General features: G+C 43.9%; 1 protein-coding gene across 3 annotated transcripts in view; it reads left to right on the top strand.

Moving 5' to 3' along the window:
• Dcdc2a (doublecortin domain containing 2a) overlaps positions 1–23,155 on the top strand; it is a 172,124-nt gene that overhangs the window by 121,248 nt on the left and 27,721 nt on the right. For all 3 annotated transcript variants that reach the window (XM_087590074.1, XM_087590073.1, NM_001106110.2), the window contains 1 exon segment: positions 17,421–17,521. In XM_087590074.1, coding sequence (XP_087446200.1) covers positions 17,421–17,521 — 101 coding nt within the window.

The following is a 23,155-nucleotide window of genomic DNA, read 5'->3' as shown; positions in this document are numbered from 1 at the left end:
TGTCTTCTTGAAACTAGATACTTTTCTAGGTTTCCCAATATTTGTGTCTTATTTTATATGGAAGTATATAAAATACAATAACTAGATAAAATTAATTTATGCCACACTTAACACAAGGGAAACATTTAAAGCTCCAGAGTTTGAGAAAAACCCAGTAAATGATTTCCCTATTTATTCCCTCAAAGATGAAAATAGATAAATAATTACAGCTTCTCAATGATCAGTTAAGAGAACCTAAGACAACTTTCCTGAGCTTTCTGTCACCCCCACTGCTGATGGTAAGAAATGACCACATGAGGACCCCCACCCCTGAGTGACATGCCAAGAAGCAGCGTCCCTCACCCCCCGGCTGCTCATCAGGGGCTACCACTTCATGGTAATCACCTCAAAATGGACTTCAGTGGAATTATTTAAATGTACTTATCTCAGTCCATTTTAAATGAAAGTTTGTACAAGGTAGGTCATATTGCAGGAAAAAAAATCCCATGGAAGGACTTTCTAATCCACTCACTGGCAACCATTCCGTGACTTTATGCAAAATCAGATAAGATGCATTATGACCTCTACTTTATGTTAGATGGAAGACTAACCACCAATCAAAGCTAAATTGTATTGTTAGCATCAACTCTGATAAAGTCATCCTCTCCATAAGTTATCTTGGCTATCTCATAAATACCTGAAACACAGACTCAAGAGGTCTCACGTTGTCTAAAGCCAGTAGAAGTGTGCTTGCCTATGAACTGCTGATGCACATAAAGTTAGAGACTTTCCCAGAGTCAGTGAGCAATGCCAGTGTATACCTGTGTCACTTTGGGTGGAAGGCAGGTCCTCTCCTTAGGATGGCTGACTTGCTCAGAGTTGCTCATTTTCATTGTCCCTATATCTCAAGTAAGGACCTCATTTCACAGTGGCACCTGCCTCAGAAAGCAGTTACTTGGTACTGACAACATTGTATTGGTATTATAGACACGGTTTTAAAGCGTATTGTCACTAATTGTTCCCAGTAAAAGCCGGAGCCTTAGAATGTTAATGCTACAATTCAGCAATAATTGTGCCACCTTTTGAAAACACATTGTGATGGTTTATTTGTCTCCCTGACTGGATTTGGAATTATCTGAGAGACACACCTCTGGGCATATCTGTGAGGGTTTTCCAGAAAGCATTAGCTGAAGAGAGAAGAACCACTCTGAAAAGAGACTGAGGTCTATGACTGAATGTCTAAAAGAAAGAAAGAAAATAAAAAGAAAGTAAGGGAGGAGGGAGGGAGGGAGAGAGAGAGGAAGAAAGAGAAAAAAGACACTACTTGCTGAGCACGGGCTTTCTGGTGTCTCTACCCAGATGTAGGAGACCAGCTGAGAGTTCATGAAAGATATAGATGATAGCAGGTGGGGGGGAGGAGGAGGGGGAGGAGATGGAGGAGGAGGAGGAGGAAGAGGAGGAGAGAGAGTAGCTCAGCTTTGCCATCCTTGGCATATGCTCAAAGACCCAACATCCTACTCCACAGATGTTAGCTCGGCCATGCCCATCGCTTCTCTATTCATAAGTGATAGGATATGGAAGCAATCTAAATGTCCATCAACCAATAAATGGATGATAAAAATGTGGTCTGGTACACAATAGGATAATAAAGAACACTAGGAAGACTGAAAGAGGGATACATAGTAGTCTAGTTAACAACAATAGTGTGTGCATGTGTGTGTGTGTGTGTGTGTGTGTGTGTGTGTGTGTGTGTGTGTGTGTGTGATTTCAGTGAAGTTGTACCAGTCAGGGTGATAACGCTTCCATTCAAGAACTATCTAACAACAACCCCTGGTAGCAGCTATGGGAAAATCCCCTTCAAATTGTTGGTCTAAGAGAGTTCTAAGACAGTAGAGACAATAGCTGTTGCCTTGACTTCCTCCTGGAAGTTGAAGGTAAGACCCTATTCCTGATGACATCACATACGCTGGACATGAGACTTGAGGGACTGATTTGATACTCACATGGAAGCCGCCTCTCTGAGAATTGCATGTGCCAGGTGCTATGCAGACTGCCAAGGCTGGAAGCAATCAGTAGTCCTGCCCAGATGTAAAATCTATGAGTGACAACAAGGACCGGACTGCCAGGACAGCCAAAATGGTGAGATAGGAGTGCTTTTACCTTGTGGGTAACCAAAAGCTATCTATCTGGAACTATAAACCTGGCCAGCTATCTGTGGCTGGAGAGGTCATAGAAAGACCTTAGGAAAACCTACTATAGCCATTTTAGTAGAATAACATAATTTCTTTTTTTTTTTTTTTTTGGTTCTTTTTTTCGGAGCTGGGGACTGAACCCAGGCCTTGCGCTTCCTAGGTAAGCGCTCTACCACTGAGCTAAATCCCCGGTCCCGAACAACATAATTTCTAACTGTATTCAAGATATTTGTCCTTATGAGTGTAGCCGTCATCCCTCATTGGAAAAGCTTCTTTTTACATCAAATGGAGACCATCACAGAGACCCTCAAGTGACCATAATGCAGAGACTGGATGAGTGTGGGGTGTCGATCCCCAACTGGTACACTTATAATGCAACCTAAGGCTTAGGGAAAATTACAGACGCGGGTAAAAAGACTGTAATTCCCAGAGTACCAAGAAGCCTGCTGTAGATAGTGTCTTCTACATATGGTCGGGAAGTTGCACCCATGGACTCTCAACAACGTATTTGCCTGAACATGATCAAATAATGACATAGGATGACATGCCAATACAAACAAGGAAAATTCCACACACAACCCCCCACCTCCATCCTTAGATGAAGAGCTACAGGTAGTCAATTCATGCCGAGAGGGAGGCTCAGTCTCCTTCAGAAACAAGCTCCCACCACACAGGTTCTCCAATCCAAAGTGGTCAGCCTTACACATATGTACATCTGAGCAAAGCTGAATGGATGTCATAGGTTATATATAGATATATGCATACATGTGGGTGCATTTGTGTACATAAGACATTTAGAGAAGAGATCATGAATTTTGGGAGTTATGGGAAGAGCTAGAGAGGGAGGGACAAGAGAGATGAATTTACACTGTTCATATATAAAGTGCTCAAAAAACTAATTATTAACTAGTAAAGAGGAATATAGTTGGTAAATAAAATCAAGTTTCTATGTAATAGCTTAGGATAGGTATAGAAGTTAGCTTACGACCAAACTCAGCCATTCAGCATGGCACTGGTAGGCAGAAGTTCCCAAAGATTTAAAGGTAAGAAGAGGGGCAGGCACTAAACGGGGATGAGAAGGAGTCAGGCGGTACAGAGTATTCTTTCAAGATCAGCTGTGAACAGAGACAGAGCAGAGTCCCAGGAAACCTAAGTCAGACACCCGAGGCCAAGGAGTCTGGAAGGAAAGAGGAGGAACTAAGCCACATCTACTCTTGACTCTAGAGAATTCATCACAGCATCCGAAAGCTGTTGCTCAGCCTGAGTCCCCAGTGCAAAATCGTGTCTCAGGAAATGCAAACACCACACAGAAACTCAAACAATCCCTACTCACTCAAGGGCAAATTAAACCCAAGCAATTCGTTTTGAAAGGACAAATGTAACCAGAGCTGTATTTTACGAACATCCCCACCATCCCTTCCTACGGAGATTTATTGATGTGGAGCCCTGAACTAAAATGCTCTAATGCATCTCACCACAGCACTCCACTGCAGCAGGTCGAGGGCTCGGGGTCAGGAGGAAAAGAGGAGAAATTAGTGGGGTGGCAACGGCCTCGGCATTCTGCTCAAAAGGGTGGCTAACAGTCACCTCAGATAAGGAAGTAAAACTTGGAGGTCAGAAAGAGGAAGAGAAGGCAGGAGAAGGGAGGAGACAATGGTGCCGGTTTTGGATGGCAGGAGCAAGGGAGAGAGACAGTGTAGGAAGCTAGAGGCTGTTGATGTGAGGGACAGATCCTGGGTGAATCAGGGGACTTGAGAATTCATAAGAGAAATCTGGAAAATAAACAGAAGCTAAGGAAAATGCAAACCAGACATTTTCAAACTGCAGTTTATAGATCACTGTAGAAGGTTGAAGAGGTTCTCTCGATCGGCTATAATTCAGTGATTTATCATGATATCTAAGTTACATAAACAACCTGGACATAAACACATGGCTGTACTGTATGAACAGACTGAATGTGTGTGTACCACCTTTCTCATTGCTGGCTGTTGTGAATGTCTAAGGAGGAGCAGCCTAAGGGAGGAAGGGTGTGTTCAGGGGTTGAAGGCACAGGGGAGCCGTCCACCATGATGCAGAAGTGGAGAGGCAGCAACTTGGGCAGAGGCTACTGGCTCACTGGGCTGCTCTCCTCCACCTTAGTGGTTCTGACTGTGGGAAGATGGAATATGGAGTAGTTCAATTTGCATTTCCCTAATTGCTAAGGATGTTGAACACTTTCCGTGATATTTCCTAGCTATATTTATTTCTTCTTTGAAAACTCTTTATTGATCTATAGCCCATTTTTACAATTGGAGTTTTATGAAGGGTGATAGATATGGGTATGATTTCATTCTTCTACATGTGGACATCTAGTTTTTCAGCACATTTGTTGAAGATACTGTCTTTTCTCCAGTGTGTATTTTTGGCATCTCTTTTCCTATTTTCTCCATGACCTACAGACCTGTTTTATTTTTGCTGACACCAGGCTGATTTTGCTGCTGTGGCTCTATCCTTGGTTTGAGATGGGGACAAAGAAGAGGGGATCAGGTGGTCTGCTACAGAAATGGAGCTGAGACTGGAGCATTAGATTTGGAGGATAGGAGGGAGGGCTGAAGATCTACCTGCTTTTCTGGCCAGAGTGTCCTATGGATTCCCAAACAATGGCTGCTGGAGGTGGGGACTGTCATAAAGTGATGCTTGGTGGGAAGAAACAGAGTGGACGACCTCTCTGACCCACTGAAGTGGGAGAAGAGGGTGAGGCAAGGCTGCAGCAGGTGGTCTGCTACAGAGCTGGAGGTGCTGAGCGGGAATAGGATCAGGAGAAGAGAGAGGTGTGAAGATCTGTAGTTAGCTTACCTGCTTCCCTGTCCTGCGAGACTGGAGTGTTTCCTGGGGCTGCCTGCTGGTATTGGAGGCTGGGATGATGAGATAAGGGCAGGGAAGGAAGGTTGTTGGAGAAGGTCCAGATCCATTGGAGACGTCGGAGAGGAACAGCAGACTGTGTAGTATGCTACAGAACTGGGGATGAGATTGGGGGATGGAATACGGAGGAAAGGAGGGAGAGGTGAAAATTGCAATTAACCTACCTGTTTCCCTGCTCAGAGTGTCCTGTGGGTTCCCAGGAAAGGCCTGCTGGAATAAAGTAATAAGCTGGGAGGGGAAGATCCCCGTGATTCACTGGAGATGTAGGGTGTGTGTGTGTGTGTGTGTGTGTGTGTGTGTGTGTGTGTGTGTGTGTGTGTGAAAGTATTGACCCTAGATTTTCTTTGAAAGTTTGGTAAAATTCCGCTGTGAATTCATCTGGCCCTGGGCTTCTTTGAGTCAGAGGGTTTTTCTTCTTCCAAGCCCCGCATCCTTTAAGAATCTATGCACATGGCTGGTCTCTTATTTTAATTTGCTGGTTTGGGCTAATCTAAAAACTACCCCATTTCTTTAGATTTTCTAATTTAATGGATTATAGGTTTTTAACTTATTTCCTCATGATTGTCCGAATTTCTCTTACAGCTGTCATACCACTTCCCTGCTCATTTCTGATGTTGTTAACTTGTTTCCTTTATTACTTTTGATAGTTGGGCCAGGATCCGTTGATGTCCATTATCTTAACAAAGATCCAACTCTTGTTTCCTTTGTCTCTGTTTCATTGATTCTTAATATTTCCTCCCATTGACTTCATTGGGGGCTTTTTTGTTCTTATTTTCCCAGATTCTTGAGCTGTCATATTGTCACTTTCTGACTCTGAGTCTTTATGTGGGTGCTTACCACAGTGAGTGTCCACCTAAGGCTTTTACTGTTTCCTGAGGACTTTGCTGTGTTTTCCTTTTCACTCTGTTCCAGGAATTTAAAAAGTTATTTCTTGATTTTTTTTCCTTTGAGTCATTCATCATTTAGCAATGCATTATCTAATCTACATGGATCATGTAATTCCTAGAGATTTATTTGCTGTTGATTTTAAGTTTTATTGCATCAGTATTGAATATTGTTGTAAACAGGGATACCCAGAAGTATTTCAATTTTTATGAAGTTATCAAGATTTGTTTCATGTCTGAGGATATGGTCTGTGGTGGAGAATCATTCATGGACTGCTGAGTAGAACGTGCTGATTGGGTTAGGTCTGGGGCTTAGGGAGGGTGCAGGTGGGCTAGGATGAGGAGCTCACCAGGCAAGGCTGGAGCACAGGATGTATGGCCTTGCCTGGACCTGGAGGTTGGATATGGTGTGGGCAGGCTAAAGTCCAACAGACTTAACAGGCTGGGCCGCTCGCAGGATCCCAACTGTATTCTTACAGTTTTCAAGTTTACATCATTATCTTAGAACTTCATCTGAACTGAGGTTTATATTTCTAACCACTTACTGGCCATGCCTACTAGGATTCCCCCTTTGGCAATGCTGGAGAGAAGTTAAAGCCTCCTTGCACATGCAAAGCAGGCCCCCAATCATGAAGCACAGCTCTACCCCTCTATGAAATATGATTCCTTAAAATATCCTCATATTTTCTTTTGTGTGTATGTTGTTTTATTTACATGTATGTTTGTGCACCAAGTATGTGTTTCATGCTGCGGAGGCCAGAATGGGGCATCAGGTGCCCTGAAGTTACAGATGGTTGTGATCTGTCATGTGGGTGCTAGGAATTGAACCTGGGTCCTCTATGAGAATTCTCGCTGTTTCTTAAACTAATACTGTCTTGGACTAGGACTGTCAAGACTTGTCATAGTTTGACTTATGGCTTTTTGAGTTTACAAAGGTCCAGAAGCTATACATTTAGTAGAAATTAAACTTCAACTTTGAACTTCGATCTCCTGGGCTTACAGCATGTGGTGCATCTGTCTCCTGCCTTGCTGGGCTGCTGTGATTTTCAGCTCCCAGTCACTCTGAGATTATGAGGCAGAGGCTGCACTGTGGTACTCTGGTGCTTGGCAGGTTATGCGCATCAAATGCACCTAGATGCAGTAAATTCAACATGTGATGATCTTATCAGGACTCACCCTGGCACGGAGCAGGGACATTGGAGGTCAAAATCAGGACTTGCTGTCTCCTTTTCAGACTCTCTTTCCTCCCTTGACTATGTAGTTTTGATCAACAACACAGTCAGCCACAAAACATTGGGCTTAGAGGCCTCTTCCAACCTCTCCTCTCCTTCCTGTCCCACACCCAGTGGTGAGGGGTTATATATCTTTAAGGATTCTAGAGTAGGGTCTGTCTGTTGATACTGTATGTGGTACCTTCTTCCAGACCTGCTGCATCCTGGATAGGATTGGTCCCCCAGGGTGCCCCGCCTCCCACAGTCAGGATGTGTGCTGCATGCAGACTAAGATTTGGAAGCTCTGTGCTCTCCCTGCAGTGAGTCATGTCCTTTCACATTTCTTCTACCGGTCCCACTGCTGTGCCGGTTGCAGGTTGATGCAGGTGACTCTGTCAGACCCACATTCCAGACTTTCATTCCTAATCTTTTCATTCTGACCTGTACCCTTACCCAGAACTGTCATCCTGTGGAGCCATGAGTAATATCTTCCATATCACCTCCTCCACACATGGCCTGTTATGAATCTCTACCCCTGTCTGTCCAGGTAGCCCTACCTCAAGGACATACCACCTCAGCACTAGTCTTACGCACCCTACTCCCTGCATTAAGGTCCCTAGCTGCTCTTCACAGTCTTCATGATCAAATTCTTGGTGATGTCAGACAAGGTCCTCCTCTTGCCAGCCATATAACCTACTGTTCCCCAGTATTGCAACCTTGCAGCAGCTGTGTGAGAGGCCTACAGCTTCTAAAATGAAGTACCCAGCCTCCCAATACTCTGGTTTGCACTCCAGAGTAGTTCCCTCTGCTCACCAATGGCCAGTTCTTCTTGTTTTCCATTTACAGCTCCTGTCTGCCACACACCAACTCTGACGGTCTCTCCTTAGCATACCTCTACACACTCTCTTAACAGCTAGGTAGCACTTGACACACGCATACCCCAAGCTGTGGAGTTTCCCATGTAACTCCCCTGGAGGCAATAAGCACCTCGAGTTCAGTGCCCACCTCTCCAGAGCTGGCTTAGCATGTTAGCATAACCACCAAGTGCACGTATGAACATCTAAAGACTGCTGCAGCTTCCAGCTTTGAGGGAGGAAGTACCCCATTGCTGTGATAGACTTTGAGAGTGCAAAATGTTTTCAGTATTGGCATTCTGCAGACTGGAATTTCCAAGGTCATCTGATGGGAATTGAACCAGCCAGAATTATGAACAGGAATTATGAATTTTAGGTTACTTAGTAGGTAATTTCAGTTACAGGGGTGGAAGGAGAAGAACAATTCAGTGATTCTAATGAATTGAAACTGATTTTCAGGATAATTGTTTTAAGGCTAGAAATAAAAATGTAAATCTTTGCCTATCTGCTAGTTTAGGCAAACTAAATAAATTACTCAGAAGTAATTTATTATCCAGAGTCACACATATCTGGCATAGATATCAAGAATTGTATAAAAATGATTTAGCTTATAAAGTAAAATGCAAATTGTATATGTTAGAAATATATGTTTTGATTTTATATTCTTAAAACTTCTGACTTTGAGGAAAGTGTAAAACAACTATATCGAAAAAGAACAAAATATAATGTAGACATCAGAGTGAAATTACCCATGCTTTAGAGAAATCGGTGATAATGCTCTTCATCTTCTATCTACACTCAGGATATTTTGCTACATTTATTTAAAGCTAAGACAAAATACATGTGGTTAAAATCAATTCTATGCAAATATTTGATAGTCAAATTCATATGTAATTTCATACCAGATGATAGTTAATGCCCTGTAGTGGGAGTCAGGGAGTGGAAAGAAACCAGATATTTCAAGCTAGAGATATAAAAACCCAGCCTATGTAAATTGGTAAAGTTATTTTCATGCAGCTTTGTACATTGCTGAAGGAAAGTGGGTCTTGTGACACTCACGTCTGTGTGGAGAGTTTGGGGTTGAGTTCTGAGATCCAATGACACATACTGAGAAGATTCGTGACTGAGAACAGTCAGTTATATCCCTGACCAAAGTAGACATCCTCGGAACATGTGCTGTGCTGGGTGACATTTTCAGTTTCTCCTGACGGCACATGCTTATTTAGAGTTGTGTGTGTGTGTGGAGAAGGGCATGGTGTATGTTTGTGTACCATACATATGAGACATTAGGGATGCTGTGGCCACCGTAACTGTCTGAGGAGAGCTGACTGATCTCCTCTATGCAGAAGGGTTATCCCCTGCCTCCGTGTTTGCTAGACCTCATGGGGGCTCCTTCCTCCTTGTCCACCTCCCTGGGTGTGCTTTAATTTTCAGTGGTTTATTGTGATGTCAACAGTCTCCGTCTATAAAGAGTCAGTTGGAAATTCAGTGTATCTCACGCATTCAGGTACTTACACTAACATTCAGCTGATGGAAATTGATTTTATATCGTCTTGCAAATTTTATTTAAATTCTTTCTCTGGTGACTGCTGCGATGCATTGACTATTTGCTTATGAACGGGTCTTGCCTTAGAGTATTGCTTTATGTATTCAAAGCCAGAAACTGTTCTTTCCCTACAGCGTCCCAGTAATCTACTGGGAATAATAAGAATCATTTAAAACTTAATATTTTGTTAAAATTTAACACTTTCTCAGGTAATCGTAATAGTATATTGGAAGGAAGTATTCACAGCCACCAGAGTTTTCCTCACATCCCAAGCTTCTAGTTAATAAATACCTATGGTTTTCATGAAATGTTTAGGACTGGATATTATTTTACTTCTAACTCATCCTGATATTTTAATTTGTCTAGAGCATTAAATGTACTAAAGTGGGATATTTTAATACTATTTAAGATAATTTTAAATAATTCTGTTGATGGACCAAGGAGATGCACACGCACATGCACACACATACACATACACACACACACACACACACACACACACACACACACACACACACACACACACACACACGAGAGAGAGAGAGAGAGAGAGAGAGAGAGAGAGAGAGAGAGAGAGAGAGAGGTAATAGAGTGGGTCTTTTTCTACCTCTGTATATGCACGTGTGTGCTCCTTTATACATACATATGCCCGGTCACCACACATACACCATACACACACACACACACACACACACACATCAGAGAGAGAGAGAGAGAGAGAGAGAGAGAGAGAGAGAGAGAGAGAGAGGTAATAGAGTGGGTCTTTTTCTACCTCTGTATATGCACGTGTGTGCTCCTTTATACATACATATGCCCGGTCACCACACATACACCATACACACACACACACACACACACACACATCAGAGAGAGAGAGAGAGAGAGAGAGAGAGAGAGAGAGAGAGAGAGAACATAAACACATAAGTAGGTAGTTAAAAAGTCACTCTGTTGAAGAAAGCTTGTTGGCCTGGAGGACTGAGTCACAGCCAATCAATTGCTCAGCCACTTTTTAAAATCTGAGGAGTGCTGAAATCCAAGGGCCCTGTGTTGGGGAAAGCTCTCATCTCAGCTGTGGACACTGGAAGCTGGGACTCAGCAATGTTCCTTACCCATTTCATCAGGAAAAGCAGATTCATGTTTACATCGAACACAGCCCTGAGATGCATTTCCTACCTCAGAAACTCTGTTTTTGTGTTTTAGGCAAGAAAACTCGAAAGAGATAAGTGAAGAATAATTCAGAAGCATTTTATTTTTCCTGGAGCGTTTGTGGTTGGTTTACAGTGTAATACGCACTAAAATGGCCATTCATGATACAAAGAGAAACGATGAGAGCTGGACTCGGGTGTAGTGTGCACCCGAGCATTGAGTTCGCTCCTCGGCGTAGTAATTGAATAAGAGCAGTATTGAGTTCATTCTTGCTCCTCAGTTTCTCAGCAAACAGCTTTTATTACAAAGGTTTCAGGCAGAGGGAGCATCTCAATATTGAATATCTTCCCTTCTGGCAGTTGTGTGGTGGTGGTGATGACATTTGCATGCTGTAGGGGACAGGGAAAAGCAGGTCAAAACACTGTTGTGGGAAGAAAGCCAAGGACCAGAGAGAGGCACAAGGAAGGGTTTTCTGCCCACTGTGTCCTTGGTAGGGGATGCAGACCGGGGTGGTGGTAGTGGGTTTTTCCTGCACTTGTCTTTGCAAAGCAGGTTTCTGCTGGAGTAGAAGGGGGTTGTTTTCTCTGGACCATTATTTCTGGACCTATGATGCATTAGCTACCTCTGGCTGCTATAACAAATGACTCCATACTTGGCCCAAAATAGCACTGAGGGTACTATAGTTCCAGAAACCAGACTTCCAACACAGAGCTCACTGGGCTCAAAATCAAGAAGAGAATTGCACTGTGGGCTCTTCTGGTTCCCAGAGGCTGTGTCTCCTTCCCTTTTGCGTTCAGAGCCACTCAGAGCACCTGGATTCTCTTTCACTTTTCTGGTCCATTCTCTGGCTCCACATTCACCTTCAGGCACCTTTATAACTGCTTTGGATCCACATCAGACTCGGCCTGTGAAGCCTTATTCCTATGTTCACACAGTGTAAGGTGGCCACAGTATCCCAGGATTCTGATGTGGGCATCTGGACAAGCGCAGGGAGACTACTATTTAGGCTTCGACATAATGATTTATCTATTATCAAATTATTAGTCTAGGTTGCACTTTGATCTTCTTGTTCCTTGAGTCCTTTTTTTCCTTCTACCCCATCTCTAGTCAAACTCTCTAATGCCAAGTGTGGCCAGCCTGGGGGAAAGGCCTATTAGAACAGAGAATGAAGTGAATGTGCTTGGCTCCTCACATGTATAGATATAACTCAGTGTCCAATCGTTTCTCCGACAATCTTTTCTGATGTCTGTGCTGAGTTCTATTCATTGACAGAGGCATAATCCAGTGAGGTGGACACACCCCTGCTCTCCACTTTGGGAGGAAGTGAAGGACAGGAAGCCAGAAAACAAATGAGCACCAGGAGGGAAGGAGAAGGAGACACTCTTGTGGTTGCTGGTATCACATGGAAGGATGCTTCTCTGAGAACTGAATGGCAAGGAATAGTCGTCATGTGAAAAGGGACAGAGAGCGTGGGAAGTATAAAGCCACATGATGGTAGTGGGGTTTCTATTGGGAACAGGTGAAGGTCAGTGCATGTATGTACAGGAAAGGGGGACTATATGACATGTGCTCGTATGCAGCACGGCCACCCAAGCCCAATTCTTTGCATCGTGGTGAGGAACTTGTGTTCTAAGGTGTGACAGAACAATGTTGGAGGGTTTCTAGGCTGTGGGATGAATTAAATGGTGCACTGTGTGTGTGTGTGTGTGTGTGTGTGTGTGTGTGTGTGTGTGTGTAGACCAGAGAGTAACCTCTGCTGTCTTCACCATCTCACAATAATTTTCCCCCATGTCTATTGAGGCAGGGTCCCTCAGTGAACCTGGAGCTCCCTGATTTGGCTAACTAGCTGGGTAGTGAACCCTGGGGATCCTCTTGTGTCTGCCATACCTGGCTGCTGCCACTGCCTCGCCTCCCTCCTCCTCTTCCCTCTCCTGCTTATCTGTTTAACATGGGTGCTGGAGTGTGATCCCAGATCCTTGTGCTTGTATAAACTGAGCCATATCCCCAGTCCAAATTAAATAATTTTTATTTAAGTCTTTTAATTAAATATTTGTTTTGGAGAACTTGTAACAACAACAACAACAACAACAACAACAATAGCAAAACAGAACAAAACAAAACAAAACAAAAACCCTCATGCCATGAGAGTAGCAAAACCTAAAGTCTACACAGGTCAGTGAACTTCTGTATAGATAGAATAGCCATTCTGAAGCCATGGGACTTCGATTTGTATGATACACTTTCATTATCAACTACATTGTATGTACTTATCCTACTTTCCTTCCCTCCACCCTTCTTTCTCTTACACACACACACACACACACACACACACACACACACACACACACACACGAGACAAATCCACAGCAGAGTTAAAACTAGAAGAACATTCAGTTTTATTTCCCTTTCATTACATGTCTTTGACTGCATTCCATTTGTGACTTCTAATGTTACTTCCCTCCCTGACCTCTAGTCATTATGATTCTGACTGACAACTTCAAATGGGAATTCTCATGCCTGGTCAGCCCAGAAGGGAAGAGTTCATTTAAACCATGAGGAGAATAACAGGGTAGAAGTGGCTTGAAGGAAGAAATGAGGGTTGGGGGTGGGGGAGGGAGGGAAGCTTTGATTAAGGAAATAAATAGAGGAGAAAAGTGAGGAGGTTAAATAGCAATAAAGATATCTGAAAAAGTCATAAGGTGTCACATTATTGTTTATTTACCTAAAATTTCACAGAACACATATAAGAGTCTCTCTCTCTCTCTCTCTCTCTCTCTCTCTCTCTCTCTCTCTCTGTGTATTGTGTATGTGTGTATTTACTTTTGAAGATTACATGGACTCCTGATCTTCCCCACAGGTATATGCACATTGAAGGTCTATTATAGATACCATTAGTAGGCAAGAGTTTGGTGTTTACATAGTACTTGGTGCTGTCAGTTTAGCTTGAGAAACATTTTCTCAAACCCTGTTTGGAGGCAGCCATTGTGGCAGTAGGAGTTGCAAAGACAAAAGTGGTGGCATTTACCTGAAGGATCTGTAGAACATCAGAGACTGAAACAGAGTAAGGAGTGGAAATTGATAAAGGAAACTGACTTATGAATAGAGACTGAGATGACGAGTACCTGGGAGGGAATGGCTGGTTCGCTCAGCTCTGTGCTCAGAGTGGCACTGGAGTGATCTTTATAGAGTATTAACTTTGAATATGATTTGAGCTGAGGGTTAGATGTCACCAGGACTTCTGTAAGGACAGGGAGGAGAACATGAAGTGGCCGTGGTGATGTAGGCTAGGAAACAACCCAGGGCACACATTGCTGATGTACATCAACTAGGACAGGGGATGGAGCTGTGGCAGATGTGGTGGAGGCTCTGTCAGCGGAATGAGAAGTAGGAGAGATGCACATTATGAAGGCAAGGGTACAGGATGGTCCTGAGGGCAGGATTACTCACATGGTGAGAGCTGGGCCGCTGAGGGAGATAGAAGGTGAGATTTCCTTAAGCAAGAGGCAGGGGGTGCATCCAGTGAGAAACTGTGGAGGGAGGGCGAGGATACAACTGTGCCCTGTGCTCAGAACAGTGTGGAAAGCAGGAGCTAAACATGTCTGGAGCAGCGGCACATGAGGAGGGGGCATCAAGCAGGTAGGGGATTGACATGTGAGGAGAGTAAGCCAGTGCTTGTTTTTCGCCTTACTTTCAATAAATGTTCTCTGTGAACTTACTGTGTACAGTGCTCCAGGCTTACTCTTGGAAAACAAGGATTTAGAAGAGAGATATTTGCTTCTGCTTTGTACACAGAGAGGGACCTCCACGATGGGCTGGGCCTCCATGATCTGCTTCCTAACTCCACAGTGGCATCTCGTTACTAATCTCAGTGCAGCTACACATCAATCAGCTTCTTAGAATGTGTCCTACCTGTTCAAAGATCTAATCTGTATTATTTAGTAGTGTTTATAAGTTATGGCACAGTCTCACCGTATTTTAATGTTTTCAAGTAATACTTAATGTCTTGGTAAATGCTCATGATATAATTTTAAAGTACATAGTGACATAAATTTCAAGTTTCAGAGACAGACACAGAGAGAGGGAGAGAGAGAGAGAGAGAGAGAGAGAGAGAGAGAGAGAGAGAGAGAGAGAGAGAGAGAGAAGAGGAGAGGAAGAGGAAGAAAAAGAGTAAGAGGAGGCAGGTGTTGGAAAATGTTGATGATGTTGATGATAGCTGTCTCTGAACCATGAGGTATTGGAAGGGGGTTCATTTCCTTCATCTTCTAACGTTCCCAAGCTGTACATGTTGTATCCAAATGAGTAACACGTGTTCCACAAGGATGTATAGCACCACCACCTTAGTAACATTTATAATGGGAATGAATTAGTATCCCAGTGGGTTCTCTCCTTTCCTTCTGGTTTTGTTTCTGTTGACTCTGGTAGACTCCACTCCAGTCCTTTTCCTGATGCCAGAGGAAACAGTTTCAGTGTCTCTACTCACTAACAAATGAGCCCCAGCCCCACCCAAACAAACACCTCCATGATATCTCTTGTCTCAAGGTGGATTTTGCTGACTTGCATTTCTGCTGTCTGTTTTTAAGATTTATCCTTGCCATCCAAGGGTCATTTCAGTTTGATCGTATTATTGACATTGAGATAGTACCTCATATGTCCCAGGCTGGCCTTAAATTCACTGTGTAGCCAAAGATGATCTTGAACTTCTGATCTGTCTGCCTCCATCCTCTGAGTGCTGGGATTACAGGTGTTCATCATTTTGAGCAATTTGTGCATTTTTGGGGATGGAGCCCATGCTTATATACATGCTAGGCACTCTGCTAACTGAGCTGGAGCCCACGTGTGTATACACAATAGGGACTCTGCTAACTGAGCTGGAGCCCATGCGTGTATACACAATAGGGACTCTGCTAACTGAGCTGGAGCCCACGTGTGCATACATGCTAGACACTCTGTTAACTGAGCTCCATCCCCAGCCTCACTTGTTTTTCATGAACATGTAACCTCGGAGGGAGATGATACAGTTGTGTCCTGTGCTCAGAGAGGACCGTGCGGAAAGGAACTAAACACCCACAAAACGTCTGGAGCAGTGGCGCATAAGGAGGGGACGTCAAGCAGGCAGGGATTGACCTCTGTCTGGTGGGATACCTTTTCTAAAATATATCTATCAACAATTCATTCATAGTTCTGCTTAATAGATTAGACATTGCCATTGCGGGTGAGTTCTGAGAACAAATTCTGCTGTTACGATAAATTCTAGAGTATTCCCTATGGTGTTTCTTTGTAAGTAAGCCCAGCATTTGGAGTATATTTGGATACAGTGTATCGCATCTGCCAGCTCACCCTTCTGTAGTTCTGAGGTCTAAAACAGGAATGTCAGCCATGCCTGAGTTTCCATCCCATCCCAAGCCCTTCTTCTTCCTCCCCTGTGTCTTTCCCTGTCTCTCTGCTTTATTGGGGTGTAAGCAGCCACAGGGAGAAGATTACATCCCATGTGTGAGTGAGTGCTTCACCAGTGACCTACCTCCCATCCTAGGAGCTACACCTCATTCATATCTTAGACTATAGTGTTGGTGTTTTATGTCTGATTATTCCTCAACAAATGCACACATACATTTTGCATGTAGTTAAGGTTGACCTTGAAACTTTAGCAATGTGTGGTGTCATGTGTTAAGTAATTTTTCTTTCTTTTTTTTTTTTTTTTTGGTTCTTTTTTTCGGAGCTGGGGACCGAACCCAGGGCCTTGCGCTTCCTAGGTAAGCGCTCTACCACTGAGCTAAATCCCCAGCCCCTTAAGTAATTTTTCTAACAACCACACCTTTGTTACAGAAGACAAAAGACAGGAACAGTTTCTAGGCTGCAGGGATAATCAAACACTGGAGTAGAATACCAGTAAAGGAGGTAACATTCCCATCCCCGGAGAGCCTTAAAAATTAGACAAAGAAGACATCTGTGAGGGTGGTTGAAGCACTAAATCTGTCTGGAAGCAAGCAGACAGACAGAATGACAGATGGCTATAGGATTTGATTACTGGGACTGGAGAAGGGAAGGCCCCCCGAGGGGAGACATTAAAAGTTCTTCAACAAAGACTGCTGCTTTGCAAAGGGAAGCAAGTTTCAGGAGCTTAGCCTAAATCCCTAGGGGTTTAGGTCTCTTCTGTTGTCAGAGTGGAAAGCCATAGGTTGTGAAAATCCTATAGAAATCTGCAAAGCTAAATCATGCTGATTTTTTGGAGGGATTCAAAAGTCCTCTGTGTGTAGGAGCCTGTTGCAATAAAAACATGCTTCCCTCTGCTGAATAGAGAGAATCGTTTGCCTGCAGTATACTGAATGCATAGCATTCTTCAGTGAAATGGAAACTCTTAAATGTAGTGTAAAATAGGGAACATTGCCCCTGATTGTTGGCTAGGAGGGGCTGGGGTCCAGCCGGGGGCTTTTCCATCTCTGCCTAGGGGTGCCACTAGTCAGCAGCAATGTGTGAGCATTCCGCACATTGGGATCTGCTCTCCCAAGGCAAAGGCAGCCTTACTCTGGCTACCGGACCTCTTCTCAGTTAAAGCATAAAGATTGGGACCCAGGACTGTTAAATCCCAGCCCTGTAAGAGGAACTGAAATATATCTATCCCTCTTCAGGCATTTTACTGTAATGTCAGCTTTCAGCCACACGATGTCACGATTGGATTTTGATTTTTTCACATGTGTTTGTCTCCACAGATGAAGGCATTTTCAAAGCTGGAGCAGAGAGATCTGAAACGAGGGGGGCAGCAGAAGTTCAGGAAGATGAAGACACTCAGGTTGAGGTACCAGTGGACCAGGTAATCTTCATGCCTCTAAATATTCACAGAGCCCAGCAGTCACAGCCACGTTCTCCTGCTCCCCATACATGCGGGTGTCAAGGGGTCTTTCGAAGTATGGCATAGTACCCCTAATACTTCTTGGCACCTTCCAGAAAGCATCTGCCTGCCTCTCCTTAATGTGGAAATGGTATGTTCTTAATAAGCAGGACAAAACAGAGGGAGCTGGATGTGAGCAACAAGCTCACAGACAAAGTCTGGTTGAAAAACAGAAGCATTGGCTGGGAATTTTAATCTAGGAAAAAGTCATTTTCTAAAAAAATGTGTTTTTAAAATGTCATAATATTCTCTCCTTTAGGGTCTTCAGTATTTCTGTGGTTAGATTTCTTTTTCTTTTTTTCTTTTTCTGTAACGAAGTTGCTCACATAAATACAACTCAAATGTTTCCTATGTGTATAGTAATTTCCTTTCCTAGGCAAGGAACAATGTACTTACTTGTGTTACAGGCAGGTGTGCTAACAGAAGAAATTGAGACATGTTAATTCTGGCTAAATTCAAGAAGTAAGCCATATACATATGTTTATGTATGTGCATATGTGCAACTCCGCCCCCCTGCCCGTGTGTGTGTGTGTGTGTGTGTGTGTGTGTGTGTGTGTGTGTGTGTCTGAGTATGTGTAGGTCAGAGTTAGACATTAAGCATCTTCTCTCTCTTATTTTTGAGATAGGAGTTCTCATTGAACCTGGTGTTCACTGGTTTGGTGAACTATCTGACTGGCAAGCCCCTGGCATCACTCTCTCTGCCTCCTTAGTACTGGGTCAAAGATGTGGGCTGCCTAGCTTTTCATGGGGTTCTGAGCATCTGAAATCAGGTCCTTGGGCTTGCTGTGCGGGCTCTTACCCACTGGACCAACCCCCTAGACCCTAGCACACATTTTTTTTTTTGTTTATAGTAATTCCTTATTAAAATGGAATAGCATTATATGAATTATAGGGTACTTTTCTTTCTTTCACCTTTTTATTTTTTACACTGAAAGACTTTATAGGGTTCATAGTAATAATACAAGGAACCTTTGAAAGCCCCCATTATATGTGCCAAAATGAGTTTACACACAGGAATCCATCTGCATTCTAAAGAAGATTATAAATAAGGCAGCAGCCTGTTTAACCAAACCTTTGTACCTCATACTATCCAGTGTACACATTAGATTACTTTGCTACTGCAAGCTTGGCTCCATATTGAAATAGTTTGGAGAACTTAAAAAACTATTGATACCTGTGTCCAAATAAATAAATTACTAAAGGGTTCCCTGTTATATTTTTTAATATGATCATTACAACTGTAACTGGAGGGTTGGGGTTCAGTGTGAGACGCTGGAGAAAGGTAGAGGTCACTAGGAATTGCCACGAGTCTCGTGACTACAGTGTGCTATTTCCTGTTCTAAGAACAAATGTCACAATCGAGCAGATCCATGCATTTGCCTTATCAGGGGGGCAGTGAGACGGAAGCTGATTGTTCCACAATACTTCCTGCACACACTCCTCCCAGTGAAAAAAAGCCTGTTGTGCTAAAATTCACAGATTTCAAAAATCCAATTTATTTTCTAGGATTTGCTCTCACTAATCGTTTTTCATAAACCTCAGTTGCAGTTATTTTTTTCCCCTGGGGAAAAACAGAATTTTAAATCTTCTGTGAAACCATAATTAAATATATTTTCAGACAAAGAAGGGTAGTCATGTATACACAAAATTTATTAGTTGTAGAATCTAAGACTAATTTATATTATAAAGTCAAAACTCCTTCAGCAATGTGTTCAGTAAAGGGGCATCTGTTTGCCTAGGTGTTGTGTGGTTTGGAGAGAGGGGTGTGGGGAGGAAGAATGGATTTCTGATGTCACTGGATCAGCCTTGTATCTCACTGTCGGGTTTCTTATTGGACATGTGGAGATAACTGAGAAAAATGCAACCGGGGGAGAGAGAGATAAACAACCAATGGGCAAGAACAGCACCAGGAGCAGGAAGAACTAGGAGAAAGACAGACGCTGCTGACAGAGGCTCCTCCCTGCTCCCTTCTGCTCTGTCCCACACATGCTGGGGTCTCCAGTTGTTCCACACAGTGCTGGGGTCTCTGTCCCACACATGCTGGGGTCTCTGTCCCACACAGTGCTGGGGTCTCTGTCCCACACATGCTGGGGTCTCTGTCCCACACATGCTGGGGTCTCTGTCCCACACAGTGCTGGGGTCTCCAGTTGTTCCACACATGCTGGGGTCTCTGTCCCACACATGCTGGGGTCTCTGTCCCACACATGCTGGGATCTCTGTCCCACACAGTGCTGGGGTCTCTGTCCCACACATGCTGGGATCTCTGTCCCACACAGTGCTGGGGTCTCTGTCCCACACATGCTGGGGTCTCTGTCCCACACAGTGCTGGGGTCTCTGTCCCACACATGCTGGGGTCTCTGTCCCACACATGCTGGGATCTCTGTCCCACACAGTGCTGGGGTCTCTGTCCCACACATGCTGGGGTCTCTGTCCCACACAGTGCTGGGGTCTCTGTCCCACACATGCTGGGGTCTCTGTCCCACACATGCTGGGGTCTCTGTCCCACACATGCTGGGGTCTCTGTCCCACACAGTGCTGGGGTCTCTGTCCCACACATGCTGGGATCTCTGTCCCACACAGTGCTGGGATCTCTGTCCCACACGGTGCTGGGGTCTCTGTCCCACACGGTGCTGGGGTCTCTGTCCCACACAGTGCTGGGGTCTCCAGTTGTTCCACACATGCTGGGGTCTCTGTCCCACACAGTGCTGGGGTCTCTGTCCCACACAGTGCTGGGATCTCCAGTTGTGTTTGTTCCACAGTGGGCACCAGGTGCCAGGGTCGGTGTCAGAGCCATTTCTGCATAGCTTTAATCTGAACAGTGTGTGAAGCCAGTAGGGTGTGGAGTGATTATCACCAGTGTCATCAGTTCCATACCAATAAGAGCAGCTCTGAGGAAGACAACCCTCCATGGTCTGTATTAAATTGTAGCTGCCTTTCATCAGGTACCTGCTAAGGCTGAGAACTGCATGGTTCTTATCTGAATAACTGTGGTAACCACTCGGCAGGTAGACCTTACCATCCTCACTTTCCATGCACACACACATATATGTACATATGTAAGTGTTGATAAATACATATACACAAGTTTACACACATACGTATATGTGTGTGCATGTGCTGTATGTGTACTGGTTTCCCCATGTGGGCCCAGGGATTAAGTTCTTCATGCTTGGCAGCGGCACCATACCCCGCTGAACCGTCACATCACACGTCTCTCTGTCTCCTCAAGGATGTTTGTGTAATGAATGCCCTGGGAAGCAAAGGCAGTGACTTCCTTTGGGAGCATCACCCTCACAGGAGGGAGACCCTTTTGTCTCTAGAGGGATATCATGCTATCTATGGGGACATGTTTGCTGTCAAAACTGAGTGAACGTTATTGGATTCTTGTGAGTATCAGCCAAGGGTCCTGTAATGTGGCCCCAAATGACAATAGCGAGGGGAGGCCAGGCCTGTCGATTGTCCTCTAATAATAAGGGAAATGCCTCCTGGGCTCCAAAGCCCAGGCTGGTTTACTGCCCACTGCAAAAATGTAACTCCATTGCTCCTCACATGTAAGGTCAACTGCAGAGGCAAAGTTAATGTTGCATATTTTTTTTCCATAATAAAACCACTAAAAAAAGATTTGGGTTCCCCAAGCCTGGAGCTCTTTTCCTGATAGGCAAACCACGGAGAGGTTATCATGTGGCCCCGTCCCACGTGGGAAAGGCTTTGAGCCTCTGCCAGTGCTCCATCTGCTGTGCTTGCTGTGAGCAGCAACTTGGTTTTGACCCTAGCTAGCATCCATGAGCCTGGAAGATTAGGATGTTGACTGCGGAGGACCAGAGCCTCAGGGTTTTCATGTCCTGGCATCTCTAGCACTCACGCTTATACGGGGCATGCTGCTGCCTTGTATGTATCTCGCTATGGCGCATTCCAGCCCAGAGTCTGGGTTCTGTCCCTAGATAGGATTCTTTTCAATATTCAGACTAGCTACTTTCTGTTGCCATCACCATGACGTCTGTCAGAGACAGTTTAGGAGAAGAAGTGTTTATTTGATATCATGGCTCCAGCCCACCATTGTGGACTGCAGAATGGAGTTCCAGTTGTGTGTGACAGACTGGGAGTTAGAGAGCAAGGCCAGAACCTGGGCTAGTGCTATAACTTTTCAAAGCTCCCAGCAACAAGGCTCTACCCCTAAAGGCTTCACAGTCTCTGGAAAGGGGCTGCCAGCTGGGGAACACAGCTCCTTGGTGGAGAGTTTCAAAGTCTAACAGTCACAATGGTGCCCCTAGCACTGCTTCCAAGCTCATGGGAGAAGCCAATGTATCTTGGAAGGCCAGAGCAAGTCACATTTATTAGGGGACAATTTAGGTCTAATAAGAATAAAGCAGACTAAATTTTTTATTTTTTCTGCAAGCATATTTTAAGTTAACCCAGGGTGGATAAGTACCAGATTAGCAGATGCCCAGCACTGGTGACCTGTGTCATTGTGAGCCTTCAGAACATGATGTGGAAAGTAAGGAGGCAAGAAAATGAGCTTATTTCGTATACTCCCCTTAGTCATTAAGGACCAGAAGACAGAGGGCCTCTACCTATGAGACATAGGCTAACAAGTGCCATTAAAATGCAGCTAGCTTCTCAGAAGACAGCGAAGTAACTGACCGTCTGTCATCACTGGGTGCATGGGATGGATCAAGGGTCGAGGTAGTTCTACAGCTTTTCACCAGTGCATAACTCATTTGAAAGTAAAATAATGAGAATTTTAAAATGTTCTTATGCTGAGTTGTTTTGTAAATAGTGTAGAAACTACCATCCCGAATGCTGGAACAGACAATTTTTGTTTTGTTGTTTTAATTGGAGGCATGGCAAATGTTATTTTTCAATTTATTTATTTTACATATATTTCAGTCAAAGTTCAGCATGCAATATTTCAAGTCAACCATTTTGACAAGGGTTATAGCAAAAACAAAAACAAAAAAACCCCAAAAAACAAAACACACACACACACACACACACACACACACACACACACACACACACACCCCTTCTCACCTTACCTCTCCCCATCTCTGTTTCTATTCCTGGAGTAAATAATTTTGATTAGTTTATTTTACAGTTTTCTAAAATATATAATACCCTAATTTAATACCCCTGAGATCTTCAAGTCTTACATGAGCTTGCCATTTTAGTTGCAATTTTAATAACTTTTATCTTTAGACATACATAAAATAATCTTGTCATCTCAAATATTATGCAACTAATCTCTTGGTTTTACTTTTTACAATTTGGGTATTGTTTACTAAACCTTCTACCCAATGACTGTGGGAGCTGGTTATTCTAGTGCTCCTCCGTCCTCCATCCTCCCTCCTCCATCCTCCCTCCTCCCTCCTGGCTATAACAAGTCAACACATATATACAAGCATGCCCTTTGCCCTTATTTCTAGTAAATTTTATGACTTTTGCTGGCTTAATTTTGACTCTGCAGGCTATCCTCACTATACATTGCTCTTGGATGACTCTTTTTGTGGACTCTAGTTACACTGTCACCTTCCTGTCTCCCTTGCTTGGCCATGACCC

Source organism: Rattus norvegicus, chromosome 17 (genome assembly GCF_021556685.1).
Source record: "Rattus norvegicus strain SHRSP/BbbUtx chromosome 17, alternate assembly SHRSP_T2T, whole genome shotgun sequence".
NCBI lineage: Eukaryota > Metazoa > Chordata > Mammalia > Rodentia > Muridae > Rattus > Rattus norvegicus.
Note: the sequence above shows the minus strand (reverse complement) of the source record. Positions and strands in the feature narration are given on the sequence as shown.